The sequence below is a fragment of the Dama dama genome, chromosome 25, assembly GCF_033118175.1.
Source record: "Dama dama isolate Ldn47 chromosome 25, ASM3311817v1, whole genome shotgun sequence".
Classification (NCBI taxonomy): Eukaryota; Metazoa; Chordata; class Mammalia; order Artiodactyla; family Cervidae; genus Dama; species Dama dama.
The window spans coordinates 12,751,766-12,768,403 of record NC_083705.1 but is presented as its reverse complement, the minus strand read 5'-3'; the positions used below and the strand labels follow the sequence as shown (position 1 = coordinate 12,768,403).

Below are 16,638 nucleotides of genomic sequence, written 5' to 3'. Positions count from 1 at the left end.
TTGTGGAAGCAGGAGTCCCACATGCCGTGGGGCAAGTAGGCCCACGCGCCACCATTGAGCCTGCATGCGGCAGTGGAAGGTCCCACACGAGGCAACGAAGATTCTACATTCTGCAACTAAGACCCAATGCAGCCAAACAAATAAATATTTTTAAAAATTAGGTTTGGCATCTGGATGTAGGTTAAAAGGAGATACTTAGGGGTATCAGATTGGCTAGTAGCAAAATAACAAAAATAAGCGTGCTTTACCCATATCGTCTCACTTAGAGCTCAGAACAAACCTACGTGGTCAGTCGATATTCTTATTGCATCATAGAGATGCGGAGGTGGAGATAAGGAGAGGTCAGGTAACTTGCTCAAAGTCATACATTTGGTAAGAGGTGGTTGCCAAGGGCTTGGGGAGGGGAAATGGGGAGTTAGTGTTTAAAGGGAATAGAATTTTAGTTTGGGAACATCAAAAAAGTCCTAGAAGTGTACATATGTCAATTGAGAGAGTTATTAAAACAGATGGCTGGATACCATGTTTAAAACAGATAGCTGGGTACCATGTTTAAAACAGATGGCTGGGTACCATGTTTAAAACAGATAGCTGGGTACAATGTTTAAAACAGATAGATGGGTACCATGTTTAAAACAGATGGCTGGGTACCATGTTTAAAATAGACCGCTGGCGGGCAGCTGCTACAGAGCACAAGGGTCTCAGCTTGGCGCTCTGTGATGACCTAGAGGGGTGGGATGGCAGTGGGGTGGGAGGGAGGCCAGGAGGGCGGGGATATATGTGTACAGAGAGCTGATTCACGTTGTTGGACAGCAGAAACTAACACAATTCTAAAGCAATTACCCTCCAATTTTAAAATTAATTTTTTTTAAGTTCTGGGGATGGGCAGTGGTGATGGCTGCACACCAACGTGAATGTACTTAATGCCACAGAGCAGTATGCTTACAGAGGGTTCAAATGGTAAATCTCATGTCATGTGTATTTCAGTACAATAGAAGAAAAACGAAGGGTGGGCATGGAAGGATGCAGGCATTGTATCTCTGCTACAGGCAGGTAGAGGGAAGGTGTGTCTCCTCCAGCCAGGCCTGCCGAAGCGGACGAGGGGAACACACTCAGGAGGACCGGCTCCACTGCAGAGGGTGTGACTGAGGACAGGTCTCATTGCCTTTCTGGGAAAACCGAGGAAGCAGGCTGATTCACAGACTTCCTCTAGCGTCTGCCCTCCACGGTTCTGCCTTATTAGGAAGGCTTGGCCCATGCACACGATGAGGCAAAAGGCACCAAAAAGCCAAGCCTTCAAGCCACTGGACATTTCCATGTCCTTTGACTTGTAATTACGATTCAGAAGAAGGTGCCTTACACGAGTTACATCAATGAGGGCCCCACAAAACAAATGTCACCCACAAACTGGGTTACAGAGGAAAGTTTATTGAAGAGTCTATTTACAAAGTTGTGGGCAGGGCTTGGAGAGTCAAAGGAGAAGGGTGCAGTATAGGCAGGACTGTCACCACCCGTGGAGGGAACGCTGAGAGAGCCGGTAGGGGAAGGTGGCTTTGGTAAGGACAACCCAGCAGGAAGAAAGTTTGGGAAGTGAATGCCCATACCTCTCTCTCCTTCTGCCCTCAGTCTCTTGCCCCCTATTCACCCAGCCCAACACGAAGTCAAAGGACAGGGAACCCATCAGTGAAATCCATACCAGTCAGCCTCCAGGGCCAGAGTGGGGTGGTAAAACCTGGCAAGAAACTTAGAGAGGCAAGGGGTGGCACAGAGCTAAAGGGAATCTGTACTGAAATCTCTAGGGGCCTGGCCAGGGCTGCTGAGAAGCATCCTCTCTGAATGACCCCCACCCACTTTCAAAGGCTGACCTTGGACCCAGGTGGTAAGGAGCCCTGGGCTCTCACAGGCCTGGAAGGGAGCTGTGCGGTTTTTTGGACCTGCTTACTACTCACTATATGAGAACATTGGCTAGGAGCCTGAACCTCCTATCCTTGCACTGTGTACGCTCATTCAGACGGTCTGTTCAGTCAACATCTCCTGAAAATGACTCAGAGTGGAGCCAGGCCTGGGAGGCACTGGATAAAGAAATGTGGAGCGGCCCCAGGCACCCTCAGCTTCAACCTGTGAACTGTGCCTAGGGCTGGCCAGTGACAGGGTCTCTCCCTCAGCTCTGAGACTCCAGAGGTTGCTCTCATTTGCCTTCTCGGAGCCTAAGTGCTAAGTCTTTCAGTCCTGTCAGACTCTTTGCAATCCTATGGACTGTAGCACCCCAGGCTCCTCTGTCCATGGGCTTCTCCAGGCAAGAATACTGGAGTGGGTTGCCATTTCCTCCTCCAGGGGATTTTCCCGACTCGGGGATGGAACCCGAGCCCACTAGTACACCTGGGAAGCCCACCTCCTCCGTAATATGAGTCAGCCACCTTTTCCCCCCACAGTCGGCCTGAGAATTCAAAGAGAAATTATTTTTTACAAAACAGGAGGCACTGGGCCAGGCATGGAGTAAGTGCTCCAAATTTGGGAATCAGTGTCCTTGTTAACAAGCACCCACTGCGCCTCCCTCATTCACCACCCTCTTGCCCGGTTTTGCTGCTGTTATTGTCCTTATACCACACTTGTATGTTGGGGTGGGGGGGCTCTTTTCTGGCTCCTCCTTCAATACCCATGGCTTTGGGCTGAGCTGACAATTGCCAATATTTATAGTGCCACTGACATGCGCTTAATCCTGAAGACAGCCCCGCTTAGAAGGCAGCAGTACTAGGCCCATTTTATAGATGAAGAAATTGAGCCCAGAGAGGTTAAGCCCCTTGCCCAAGGTCACAGAGTCGAATAGCAGCAGAGTCCGGCCCTCAAATCCGGCGCCAGACCGCGTCCACCACAAGGGTTGAGGGAGGGAACGAAGCCACCAGTCAATCATGACCGCAGGGCGGACGCGCGCCCGTCCCCTCCCCCGACCGCGGGGGCGCAGCGCCGGGACAAAGGCCCCGCGGCGGCCGGACGTCGGCCAGCCGGGTCCGCGCGGGGGGCGGGAGCGGGGGGCCGGGCCCTTTAAGCGGGGCGGGCCGGCGGCGGGCCGGGGGCGGGCCGGGGGCGGGCCGGGGGCGGGCGGCGGCGGCGGCGGCGGTGGCCCGGCCGGAGGGCGCGCGGAGCGAAGGGCGGCGGCGGCGGCGGCAGCTCGCGTTCGGCCCGGGCTCCTGATCACGCCCGGCCCCTGGTTCCCGGCCCGCGGCGGCGCGCCCCTGCATCCCCCGCGCCCGACCCCGGCCCCGCGGAGGAGCGGCCATGCCGCCGCGGCGCAGCATCGTGGAGGTGAAGGTGCTGGACGTGCAGAAGCGGCGGGTGCCCAACAAGCATTATGTGAGTGCCGCGCGGCCGCACGCCCCCTCGAGCCCGGGCCCCGTCGGGGGCGGCCGGGAGCCCCCCGGCTCTGAAAACTTCTGCCTCCTGCTCTTTCTCCCCCACCGCCCGTGCGCTCCCCCGCCGCCCTGCTGCTGCGCGGCCCGGGTCTCTCCCGGCTCCTCCCTCTCCCCATCCCCCTCCTCCCTTTCGCTCTGTTCAGCTCCTCCACCCTGTCTTCGGGCATCGCCCCTCGTCGCCTCTTTGCGTGCCATCTCCCCCTTTCCCTCTCGCGCTGGTCCCCCCCAGTCCCTTCCTTCCCATCCGTGGAAAAGTCTGGCCCCAGCCGGTGTAGGGAACGAGAGGCTGAGAGAGGCGCCTGTTCTCAGGCCGCCCGCCCTGTCCCTCCTTGTCCGGAGGCGCTCAGACCCGCAGTGCCCAGCCACAGGTAGCCCCGCCGGGGACCGCCAGGTTGGCCCCGTCCTTCTGGAAGAGGCAGCCTGAAATCTCTGAGAATGGATCCTTTCAGTGCCTGCACCATGAAAACGTTTTTTTGTTTTTTGGGGGTTTTTTTGCCCCTTCTCTCCAATAACTTCTGTTTTAAAATGTATGAAAGTTTTTTCCTGGTATCTCCCTGACAAAATGAGAACTTGTTTAGAGCTGGCGAGGACTTGAGAAAATGGGCCAGTGGCCTCATTTTGCAGATGGGAAGGCTGAGACTCTGGGAGGCATTGGGTTCTGGAACAAGGCTGAGCTGGGTTTGGTTTTTCCCTGCTTCTGGAAGATGTGCCTGGGGTAGACGGTGACCCACCCCCCACCCCCCCCCACCCCCGAGATGGGAATGGGTTCCCTCACCAGCCTAGGAGCTCAATCTGTGGGTTCAGAGGGCCCTCGGAGGGCCTCAGAGGTTCTAGTTAGGGGGCTAGTGGAGCTGGGGGGTGTTGGGCCCTGGGGAGGCTTCTCTGCAGGAGGGAAGGGGGCTGTGGTGTCTCTGGTGGTGAGAAGGGGGCAGTGGCAGCGCCTAGCTGCAGAGAAGTTAACCAGGAAGGAAAAAAAGAGCAAGAGGGAGGGAAAAAAAAAATCCTAACAAAGAAGTGTAGAACAATAAAGAGCAAGGGGCGTTGGCTGGCTCAATTCAGCTCCTTGATATCTCTGCAAGTCCTCTTTGGGTCTCTTTTCTTAAGAGGCTCCTTCTTTTAAGACAGATCTATCTACATGCCCTCCACGGATAGTCTACACAATTCTGAAAGGAGATAGCCCAGAATCCACTCTGCACTCCCTATGAGAAAGGGTGTGCTGTGTGAGCCTGTATTGTTATTGGCTGGGCAGCCAGTTATTCAAGCCTTAGCCAGGCGGTGGGAAGCTATTTCCTGGACCTGTGGCATCTTTAAATAGAGTGAAGTTTCCCTTGATTCCAAAGCTAGGTTAAATTGTCTTTTTTTTAATTCCTTTTTTTTTTTTTTTAACTGTTTCAAATGCTGCCAAGTCTTGGTTTCTTGTTTGAGCTTGTTGACTGTGTAACTGTGTTGCCTCTTTGGTATAAAGACAGTTTTTACCAGTTTGGCAACAGGAGGAAGTCTGAAAGTCCCCATGCTGCCTTCCCCCAGATCTGTGAGCCTGGAACACCAGAATACACACAGCCACCAAGAACTGGGCATCATCGTCCACTCTCCTGTCCTCTCCTATCACATCAGGTGCAGGTTCTTAATTAAGCCTACTTGACGGATGAGAAAACTAAGGCTCAGAAAGGTGAGGGCCTATGCCTGAGGTCACAACCAGGGCCAGAGCAGGAATGTCAACCCAAGTCTGTTCAACACCTGGAAGTGTTTGCCACCAGGCCACACCATTTTGCAGGTTTCATGCCCCATAGTTTCCCTAAGCAGACTCCCCTCAAACGCTAGGAAATCTGCCATCATTTGTGATCACTCTGAGGCTTCTCATTCTCTGCTTAGATCCCTGCCTGCCAGTTTTTTGGAGGTTGTGCAGCTCTGAAGGTCATCTTTCTAAGCCTTCAACCGCTTTTTGGGGGCCCCTGCAGATAAATCTCTACATATTAACGTGGATTTCGGGTTAAATCTTGGCATCACAACTTGCTAGCTGTGTGACCTTGGTTTCCTCATCTATGAAATGGGGGTAATGGTGCCCACTTCTTAGGGGAGAGACCTTGTGACTGGCAGGGCTGACATTCCATAACTGCTAGCCGCCCGCCTCCCTGCCCCGTGGTATCCATGTCACTCTGGCTGGGAACGTGCCGACGTCATGTGAGGAGGGTTTCACCGAGAATTTGTTTTTCTGCATGTGGGTTTAGTCACTCTTGGGATTCAAAAGGGCCCCCTCCCTCCCAGCCAGGCTTTTGGGTTCATCAGATGAAGAGGGGCAACAGGTTGAACGGAAGCCTGAGTCATCCATGGGAACAGAGAAAATTAAGTGCCTTGATGGCAAGAAACCCACCAGAAACTGCCAGTGATCCCCACTCATGTTCTCAGGTCATACCTGCCTCTGCCCCTCTGGAAGAACTGGGGTGGAAGTAGCTATTGGCTGAACCTGAACGTTTTCCCCGCTAGTACCCTCTCACCTGAAGTTGGCCCAGCCTCTCTGGAGAGAGACCGTGGGCAGGGGAGTAGGATAGCCGTGGGCTCCGCCGCTTCGGGCCGTGTGACCTTGAGCTGGTTTACCTCTGTGCACCTCTCTGAGCCCCACCGTCTATGTCTGCAAGTGGTCGATACTGCTTTCCTCTAGAACAGAGTTTCTGAACCTTTGCGCTGTCGATATTTGGGGCCAGATCATTCTTTGTTGTTGGGGGCTGGTCCTGTGTATTGCAGGATGTTCAGCAGCACCTCTGATTTCTACCCCCTAGTTGCCCGTAGCATCCCCCTCCCTGATTATAACAACCAAAAATGTCCCCACACGTGTCCCCCAACCTCTAACCCCCTGCCCCAACCACTCCACGAGAATATACAAGTCAGTTAGGGTTCCCCACCACTTGCTGCTCCCCATTTGCAGCTGCTTTGGTCTCCACTGCTCATAGCTCAGTTGCCTGAAAAAGAAAAACTCATAGGTGCTGTAGATCTCCAACTGCACCTGGAGGTTAGGGCTGCCCGCCAGGACTAGGCTGCTTGTTCCACCTGAAATGGCATCTTCTCCATGATCAAGGTGGCATCTTTACCAGGCCTGGTCCCAGCCACCTTCACCTTGCGGGCAGAGACATCATCACTGGGCCCAAGGGCAGAGTCGTCGGCCACATTTGGAGAATTCAGGGACAGAAGTTCCCAGGGCCCCTGAGATCCCAGTGGGTGAGTAGGGATCATTGTTGACAATAGTATCAACAGTATTATCATTTGGAGAGGACTTCCCTGGAGCCACTGCCCTCTGGCTCTGGGCCTTTCTCTGCTGGCCTCTATCCAGGCTTTCTGAATGAATGGAAAGGGGGCTTTCACGTGACACCCTGGAGACCCTCCCAGCTAGATTATCTTGCAGCTTGAGGGGAGAAGGATGTGCTCCCTGTAGGTTTTGCAGGTTTTATTTGAATTGCCCCAGTCCCAGCACTGGAGAGAGATGTACAGAAGCCTTGGGGTTAGGAAAAAAGTCTCTGTTAGCAGGGGCCAGGAGACACTGGCTTGCTTTGTCTTGAGATCTTTAGATGTTAAGAAGAACAAGATGCTAGGAATAGTTATAGAAGCAATAATCTTCACAGCTGAAATTTAATCTGTTGTTGTGAGCCAGGCAGTAGATGAGCTATCTGTGTACATATTTAGTCATCACAGTGGTCCTTTTAAATAGTTTTCCGTTATACTAATACATAATTTTAAATATACAGATACATAGAATAAGTTAAATATCTCTCTCCCATCCAGCTGTCAGATCTCTACATTTTGCCATATTCAAGTCATTTTTATTTTTAAAAAAATAAAATATTGCAGCTGCAAAGCCCCCTGTGCGTTCATCCCAACAAGTTCCCCTACAAAACAAAACACAGTATCCTACATTTGGTGCTTGTCATTCCCATGCACGGTTTAAAAATAACCAACAGACATGATTTTTTTAATTCACTAGCTTTATTGAGGTATGATTTACATACCGTAAATTCAACCATTGTAAGTATACGGTTGGCTTATTTTTTAAAGAAATGTATAGAGCTGTGCAGCCATCATCTCAATCCAGCCTTATCACTTCTCCATCACCCCCAAAAAGATCCCTTGTGCCCTGTGGCAATCACTCCCCTTGCCACCGAGGCCCCACGTACCTTTTAATGTTCTTACCTTTTCAACACTCCCCAGGATCTTACATGGAAAGTTTTGAAACTGTACAAGAACATACTTTTGAGATCTATGTTAGTATAGGGAGCTCCAGTTCATTTCAACTGCTGCTTCGTATTCCGTTTATGAATACGTCTGTGCTGGTTCGTGCTCCTGGGGAAGACTCCCAGAATGCTGGCTTTCAGCGGCTTTGCGCACACAGCTCAGTCGGTCAGACCCCGGCTCAGACCCGGCTTCCGGGTCCTGGGCTTTGTGCATTTTCTCGTGTGCACTCCGTGTCCCTGGGAGCCGTGTCTGCGGATCACTCTGCTCTGCATCCTTGCTGACACTCTGAATTGTCTGACTTCTTGTTGTTGTGTAGTTGCTGAGTCGTGTCCGACCTTTGTGACCCCGTGGACTGCAGCATGCCAGGGTTCTGTGTCCTTCACTATCCCCTGGAGTTTGCTCAGATTCCTGTCCATTGAGTCGGTGATGCTATCTAATCATCTTATCCTCTGCTGCCCACTTCTCCTCCTGCCCTCAATCTTTCCCAGCATCAGGGTCTTTTTCAGTGAGTCAGCTTTTGGAATCAGGTGGCCAAAGTATTGGAGTTTCAGCTTCAGCATCAGTCCTTCCAATGAATATTCAGGGTTGATTTCCTTACCATCCAAGGGACTCTCAAGAGTCTTCTCCAGCACCGCGACTCAAAAACATCAGTTTGGTGCTCAGCCTTTATGGTCCAACTCTCACATCCCCTACATGACTACTGGAAAAACCATAGCTTTGACTTTTTAGTGGGTACAGAAGAGTATCTCATGGCAGTGTTTGTTTGCGTTTCCCTGCTCGCTAGTAAATTTAAGCATCTTTTCACACCTTTCTCAGCCATTTGAGTTTCCTCTTCTGTGAATTTGCTTGTTTTATCTTTTGTCCCCTTTTTAGTATATTGAGGTATTGGTTTTCTGTTAATTTATAGGATTTATTTATACACTTGGGATCCTGGTCCTTCAGATAGTTACATTAGTGTTCCTGTTTTCCCCTTGAGACCAGAGGTTCAGAGTGCTACAGGCACATACCTGAGGTCCCGCAGCAAAGCCTGGAAGGGTGGAGATTGATGTATATGCACTCAGCACCCAGTGACCTTGGGTGGATCATTTAAGCCTCTAGGCGCCAGCTTCTGCATCCTGGCCTTTCCTCCTCTCACTGTCTGCCTAGCCTGGGTTGACGAAGCACAGGCTGCCGCCAGCCCTTAGTCATTCTCACCCCAGAAAAGCTCTGGGTTGATTGTGCCCCTGGAGTGACGGGTTGGCAGACCCTGTGCTCCTAGCTTTGAGACCTCCCTCCTCACTTGCCAGGCTGGAAGAGCTGAGGGTCTCTCCTCTGAGCAGCTGACTTTTGCAGGATGGATCATGCCCATATGAGGCATCATCAGCATTCTTGTTTCAGTCTATGGGAGGCCACTGGCTGGCAGGCTCAGTGGTCTGGAACGGACTGTGAATCTGCTGCCCAAATTAGGTACATTCTGTTTTCCAGCCTCCCCCACCCCTCCCCCCAGACATCCTGGCACCCCATTTTGCAGAAACATGCAGGGCGGGCCAACAAACTTGAGTGAGAAGAACTTGGGCGTTAGAGACAAACATTTCTGCCTTCAAATTCTGCATGGTCTCGGGTGACTCACTCAGCCCCGAGCCTTAGTTTCTGTATCTGTAAAATGAGGACAGTGTCACCCTTCTAGGATGATTGTGTGCTTGTTTAGATAATGCATGCACTCGATCCGTTCTCCTTCCCTCCTGCTGAGGGATGAATGCCACCTCCTAGCGTCTTTCTTATGGATGCACCATTGCTTCGTGAAGGAAGGACCTGGCTCTGAGCTCTCTTCACGAGCCCCTAACCTGGGTGACCTCACACAGCGGCTCCCCGGGGGCCTGTAAAATAGGAGCAGTAATAGTGCTTACCTCCAGGGACATGGTACTCCTCACATACTGCTGAGCCTGATGCCTCCTGTAGAAAAGGCACCCAACCATTGGCCATCACGCCTAATATTAGGCGTGAAAACTAATGTTAATGATAGTAATTGCCGTGGCCCACCTCTCTGCCTGTCTCCTTCCTGCTGCCCCGGGGGCCTGCCGAGTGTTTTCTCTGTGCAAGGTGCTGCCCTGGGAGAGGCCCACGAGCAAGGCAGAGCCCACCTGCCTTCCGTGTAGGTGGGTTCTGCTCCCTGTCTGTGTCCACAGAGTTAGTACCCTCGGCAGACGTTAAGGCCCCTCGGGTAGGTTGGTTGGTTGGTTGGTTGGTTGGTTTCAATGGCCGTTGACCTTGTCAGCCATGCTGTGCCATCCTGTTCGCTCCGGTCCATGGTTGCAAGGAGCCAGGCCCCTCACCCCACCTGCCAGGTCATCCTCAGCCTGCCAGTCTTATACTCCAGACTCCTGCACTTGTCTGACCATCCAAGGGGGTGAGACTATCATATCTCCATATTTACTTAAATGTCACTTTAGTTCAGACTCTGAATCAGTGCCATTCCTTGCTTCTGGTAAGCAAAGAAAGTGCACCAAATGGCTTGGGTTCAAATCCCAGCCCTGCCACCTATGGACAGTGTGACTTCAGACAAATTACTTACCTTTTCTGCACCTCATCTCTGTTTCCTCATCTGTAAAGTGGGAATAATAATGGTAGCTCCAATTTCATTGGGCTGATGTGAGGACTAAATGGTCCTGGCACACAGTAAGGGCTTAATAGCTATGAGCTATATTAGGAATGTACAAATTTAGTATCATTTATGATAGTAAAAGTTGGAAACCACTTAAACACCCATCAGTAGAGAATAAGATAAAACATACCATGACCACGAGCTACAAAGAGCTAGAATACCATCAAGATGGCAAAAATGTGTTCCATCTTCTGTCATGGGAATGTAAAATAGTAAAAGCAGGTGGCAAAACCAGTGGCAAAACCACGAGCTCAGACTGATTCCCACCTGGTTACGAATGAAAGCTGAAAATATGTGTCGGTGAAAGCACAGAAGTGTAGCTGATGAAATATATGTCACTTTCTTTTTGCTCATCTGTGCATTTCTGTTTTCCAAATGTTCTGCGGAGAACCCATATTCCTGTTTTTAGTTAAAAATTAAAAAACAGCAAATGTTCATTTTAAAAGAGCAGCAGTGCCAGGCCACGGCGGCTCCAGCCAGGTTCCCGCACCCCCGCCCCCCTGTCCTGTCCTGAAGCCGCAGAATCTCCAGCTCCTCCGAGAGCCTGTACTCTCCAGACAGACTCTAGCTTCCAAGACTCTCCCCAACTCATGCCGTAGAGTCGGGGCTCTGCATGTGGCTTTCCAGTCCTTGAGCCCAAGAAGTGGCAAGAGATGAGTTCACGGTTCCAAGAGGGAAGAAAGTTCAGAGCAGATGCTTTTGTGGGTGAAATGCTCCTTGCTCGGGGGCCAGGCCCTCTCCCCACCAAGGGGCCTGGGGTCTCCCACCAGTCGGCCAGTGGCGGGGAGCTAGTGCAGCTCCTCAGGGACTCTTATATCCGTAGTGCTTATATCGGAATGGGTTGGAAAGACTTACAGGCTGGAGTTCTAGGGTCTGCACCATAAGGTCATAGGGGCACCAGGAAGGTCATTCAGGTTTAGAGGTGTGCCCCCACACCCCACTCCCCTGGACGGATCGTCCATTGGCTTGTCACCCAACTGGAGGTGCACAGGCCTCAAGACACAGCAGACTCATCACACCGCCAGAAATACCTAGCGGACTATTCCATGCATGGACACTCATATCCTGTTGCAAGTCATGCATGCTTTTTTCCTTGAAGAGAGAGCTCTGGGAAGGCGAAAGGTCTTCCTTGGTGGTGTGACTCAGTTTTCTCCTTCCCCTGGGAGGCCGGGGTCAGCTGCAGGTCACTGCTGCTATGAGACAGGCGGCCGCAGGCTGAGCATCTGTCAGCCTGGTGGGCGCCCATCGCAAGGCGTGAGCGCCTGGCTCCGGCGAGGAGGCCTCTTCAGGAGGCCGTGTGGTTGGAAGGGCGCGCGTGGCGTCTGTGCCGAGACTGGGCTCGGGGCTGGTTCTGTTCTTCACTCACTCTGGGACCTGAGCCTTCTCCTCTGGGAAATGGGCGGCTTTGGTGGGGAAGTGAAATGAGCTTTTGTGGAGCGTACCTGAGGGTGCTGCTGGGGCGGCTGTACCTTGGTGCCTCCTGGCCCGAGGTCTTGCCCAGAAACTGGGGCCCTGGGGCCCCTCTCACAGAGCCCTTGTCAGTGGGGTCACCCAGACCAGGGTGGAGCTGGTATCCCTGCCCTCTGCTGCTTCATGGGGACTGGCTGATGGGGTAGACAGGAGGCCTGGGGTCTCCCACCAGTCAGCCTGTGGGGGAGTTGGTGCAGCTCCTCAGGGACTCCACCGGGAGCCCGCAGGTCCGAGCTTTGCAGGAAGCATCCTCCTTTTGCCCCATTTTCCAAACTACAGGTGTTCTCTCCTTATTTTTGCTGGCCCAGGTGCAGACCTGCAGACAGGAGATGAACCCAAGCCTGGGACCTTTTTCTTGTAGCAAAGGGACAGGGGCCTAGAGGTGCATCTACTGTGTATGTGTTTTTAGCAGGCGGGGAGGCAGAGCTCTCCTGCCAGCTTGTGCAGGCCTCGCTCCGGCTGTCCCAGAGCGTAGGGCTGCCAAATTTACCAAAGAAAATACAGGATGCCCCGGGAAATTTGAATTTCAGATAAAAATGCAATATTTGGGACATACTTATACTAAAAAGTCATTCATTATTTATTTGAAATTCAAATTTCCCTGGGCATCTTGTGCTTGATCTGGCGAGACTGCTAAAACTACCACTTTCAGTAAGACAACTCAAGAAATGTTCATACTTTGTGATACTGACAGTTCTTAAGAATTCACTGAACATGGGTAAACCCCTTCAGGGGCCAGGCACTTTTGAGCAGAGAGATGATACCCAGATGTGCAAAGTGGGGATCTAGACCTCAAGGAGGTCAGTGTCCTAAGAGATGGATAGATGGCATTTGAGGACCAGTCTGGCACTGGGGAATGAGCAGGGGCCTGTGCCCTTGGACTCCGGGACGCTGGACTTGGAGAAGGCAGCACAGTACCCAAGGTCGCTCAGATGGCACAGGAGTGACGCTGCCGAGTGGAGAAGGGTAAAGGGGCTTCGGGCAGAGAGCAGGACCAGGAAGCTGCAGCCCTGGCATCGGGCGTGTCTGAGAAAAGCAGGAGAGGATGGAGTGATGGAGCTGGAGCTTGATGGGTGGCTGGGGTCCCCGAGGGCCTGGGGGCTTCTGACTGAGCCAAAAACCACAAAAGAATAAGAGCAAAGGGGACTCCCTGACAGTCCATTGGTTACGGCTCCACCCTATTGCTGCCGGGGGCCTGAGTTCAATCCCTGGTTGGGGAACTAAATTCCCACAAGCCACTTGGCACAGCCCAAATAAATAAACATAGACTTTACCTTCAAGAAGGCCATGCCCCCTCCTCTCACTGCCCCCTCCTCCCAACACACACACAGCCAGTGCTCAGAATCAGAGATGTCCCAGATGAAAGTTGCTGGAGAGGTCAGGAGTGACCGGGACTCAGGGACACTCCCCCGGCCTGATGGGTGGGGACACTCGTTTCACAGGAGGATGGAAGGGGCAGACACAGAACACACCCGGGAGGCTAGAGGGAGAGAACGCTGTCCACAGGCGGACTGTGCAGACAGTAAAGGTGCAGTTGGCGGGGGTGGGTGGGGGCGGTGGGAAGGGAAACATCAGAGGGGCCTGTGAAAGCCGGCAGGGCTTCCCTGGTGGCTCAGCAGGAGACGTGACAGAGGTTTGATCTTTGGGTCGGGAAGGTCCTCTGGAGATGGGGATGCAACCCACTCCAGTGTTCTTGCCTGGAGAATCCCCTGGACAGAGGAGCCTGGCAGGCTACAGTCCATGGGGTCACAGGTCGGACATGACTTAGCCACTAAACCACCACCACCACCACCATGAATTCTGAAATTTGGGAGGGATTAAATAACTCTGGATTCGTTTGGTTCTCAAGACTTAATGATCATTTATTGTTATTATCATTGAACAGCTTTCATTTACTCGAGTGCTTATTATATGCTTAAAAGCTTTTCATGCTTTATATCATAGAATCTGAGCAGTAGTTCTGTGACATAAGGAGTATTACTCAGGATTCTTGGGTAGCAAGTGACAGAAATGAACCCAGCTAACTTAAGCCAGAGAAGACGTAGTGGACAAATGGCTTCGGCAGAACTGGCTTAGCCGCAGTTACAGAAAGGATCTGGCCAGCTGGAGCCATCCAGGGAGTTGAAGCTGCCAGCCGGCATCGGAGCATCACCAGGAGCAGGCACCTGCTCCACCCCTCAGCCCTGTGGCCGCTCAGGAGTCTAGTTCCAGGGAGAGAGAAACTGATTGGCTGAGCCGGATCACCTGACCCTCCTTTGGTTAGGCAAGGGCGAGGAACTGTGATAGACAGTCCCAGTGAAATCGCCAGTAGTTGTTGTAGGGGACTTGGGGTGCTGTGTCGCTGGAAGAAGTGGGGCAGGGTGCCTGAATAGGCGGAAACAATAGATGTCTGCTACACAGGTGCTGTTCCTAGCCCATTTCACAAATGTGGGAACTGAGGCTTAGATGAAGTCCTTTGCTCAGAGTCACACTTGGCTCTGCCGCCTGTCATTGAATGTAAAGAATGGAACCGTCGACTCGCCACCACCTCCACCCCTCAGACTTGCCTTTAAGGTACCTAAGGATGGGATTTTCTGTTCTGCTTAATGAGGCAGAATTGCAGGGACCCCCCTGCCTGCTCCACTGACAAAGAAAGCCAGAAACCCACACGGAGACGTCACCGCTTCCTCCTTCCCGGCCAGGGTGTGAATCAGCAGCCGGTGGCGCTGGGCCGTCCTTGGCTGCCAGTCCGTTGCACAGATGTGGTTTATTGTCTGCCCCGGGCCAGGCCTGGCCCCACACCAGAGAGGCTGCGATGACCAGGCAGCCTTTGTCCTCCCCGAGGTCACCATCTGTTTAGAATGTGTCACTATGGTTTAAGGGCTGTGGTGGGGCCTGCTATAGGGCCGTGGGGACAGGGCAAGAGTCTGAAGCCTGGCTTGCCCATGCCCTACTAGGACAGAGAGGTGGCATTCTGAGCTAGGGTCCAGAGGAAATGGGTGTTCCAGGACAAGGAGAGCCAACTAGCAGAGTTCTTAATATGGGTAGAATTTGGAGCATCCTTGAACTTTGAAGTGGGAGGAGTACATCTTTATCATCAATAACCTCCAATAGCAATTTAGCATTGCCTTCTTTTATGAAGACAGCAACCCTTGGATATTTACTAATGCCTGTGACTTTGTCACAGGTGGAAATTCACAGGTATTTTCACATCACTTTACAGTTGTTGCATGGATCCCAGTAGATCATTTACACTTACCACTGCTTCAGAATCACGATGCTCTTTGACCTACTGCTGGATTTTGTTACTTATTGCATTAATAAAGTGTGTGTCTATTCATTATCTTTTGAAACATTTTTATTCAGTATTAGTTTCATTTGGAATGTTACATCTTTATTCATTTTTAAGTTATTTTGAGAAGGGGACCACGGATACCATCAGATTGCCAAGGGTCTCCATGGCATGTATACTCAAAAAGATGAAAGACTTCTGGGTAGAAGTTTGGGCTTGGAACTCAGGCGTCAATTTGACCTGGCCTTGCTAGTGACTGGCTGAGTGTATGACCTTCGTAAGTGACTTGACTTCTTTGTGCCTCAGGTTTTTCATCTGTAAGATGAGGGTAAGAATAGTACCTACTGGTAATTTCCTGTAAAGGGTTTAGAGCAGTGCCTAGGACATAAAATACTGAATAGTTACCTGTTAGTGTTATATTTATCATCTTTATCATTCCCTAACGAATGATATGCATTTTTAATAAGCAGCTTTGGACTATGTGACATGGGTGGTCTAGAATGCCCACACCTTGAGAAACATTCTCTAAATGGATGCACCCCCCCGCCGCAAAGACTTAAAAGCAATATTCCCTGAAGATTTATGTATTCGGATATTTAACAGTGTGGTGATTAAAATGATATTGAAAATTATATCAGTGCTTATCAGAGGCATGATTAAATAAATGGACTACTGAAGATCCTTCAAAAATTTTTCTCAAAGAATTTTTAATGAAATAGGGACTCACTCACCATGTAACACAAGTGAAAAAGATCATATATACAATGTGATCTTAATTTCATAAACTAATGTACAGAAAAAGGATCTGGGAAGAAATATGCCCAAAGCTTCATCTCTGGTGGTAGAAACGTACATGCATGTTAAGACCTCAGACTCTGCCATCAGACTTCATTACCAGCTGGATGGAACAGGTTACTTCACATACTGGATCTTACTTTCCGCCACTGCTGAGTGGAAACAGTAATACAGTGTAGCCTCGTAGGAAACACATTGGAGACCATTGGTGGTTGTGAGCAATTACATTGTTTTACATTGGGCTTCCCTGGTGGCTCAGAGGTTAAAGCGTCTGTCTGCAATGCGGGAGACCCAGGTTCGATCCTTGGGTTGGGAAGATTCCCTGGAGAAGGAAATGGCAACCCACTCCAGTATTCTTGCCTGGAGAATCCCATTGATGGAGGAGCCTGATAGGCCACAGTCCACGGGGTCGCAAAGAGTCGGACACAACTGAGTGACTTCACTCACTCACTCACTTTGTATTATATTTTTATGTATTATCCCAGGTTTCTCTAGAGGGGAGAGGATTGGGTAGGACCACAGAGTCAGGAAAGCGTCCTGAAGGGAGGAGAAGGCGGGACCCTGCTTCCCCTGCTCTTTTTTTCTGCCTCATAGACTTGTATATGAAGCCCCAGAAGCTGGTGGGAAAGTCCACATCGGGGCTCACACCAAGGCTAGGAGGAATGGTCTGCTGGGCGAGGAGGCCAGCAGGGCACAGGTACAGGGGTGGCCACGGAACCCACAGAGGCTGACCTTTGGGAACCACACACAGGTTCCCGCAGGAGGAGGGGCTCCTTGGATGGGCACAGTTTGGTCCCCACTTCCGCAGCCTCCCCTCCTCCATCTGGTGTGAG

At 51.5% G+C, this 16,638-nt stretch overlaps 1 protein-coding gene across 2 annotated transcripts in view; it reads left to right on the top strand.

Annotated features, from left to right (window-relative positions):
• Positions 1-3,219: 3,219 nt before the first annotated feature.
• The window catches only part of SH3PXD2B (SH3 and PX domains 2B), a 123,428-nt gene continuing 110,009 nt past the window's right edge, over positions 3,220-16,638 (top strand). For both annotated transcript variants that reach the window (XM_061129478.1, XM_061129477.1), the window contains exon 1: positions 3,220-3,348. In XM_061129478.1, the coding sequence (XP_060985461.1) occupies positions 3,274-3,348 (75 nt within the window). In that variant the 5' untranslated portion in view covers positions 3,220-3,273. The remainder of the gene's footprint in view (positions 3,349-16,638) is intronic.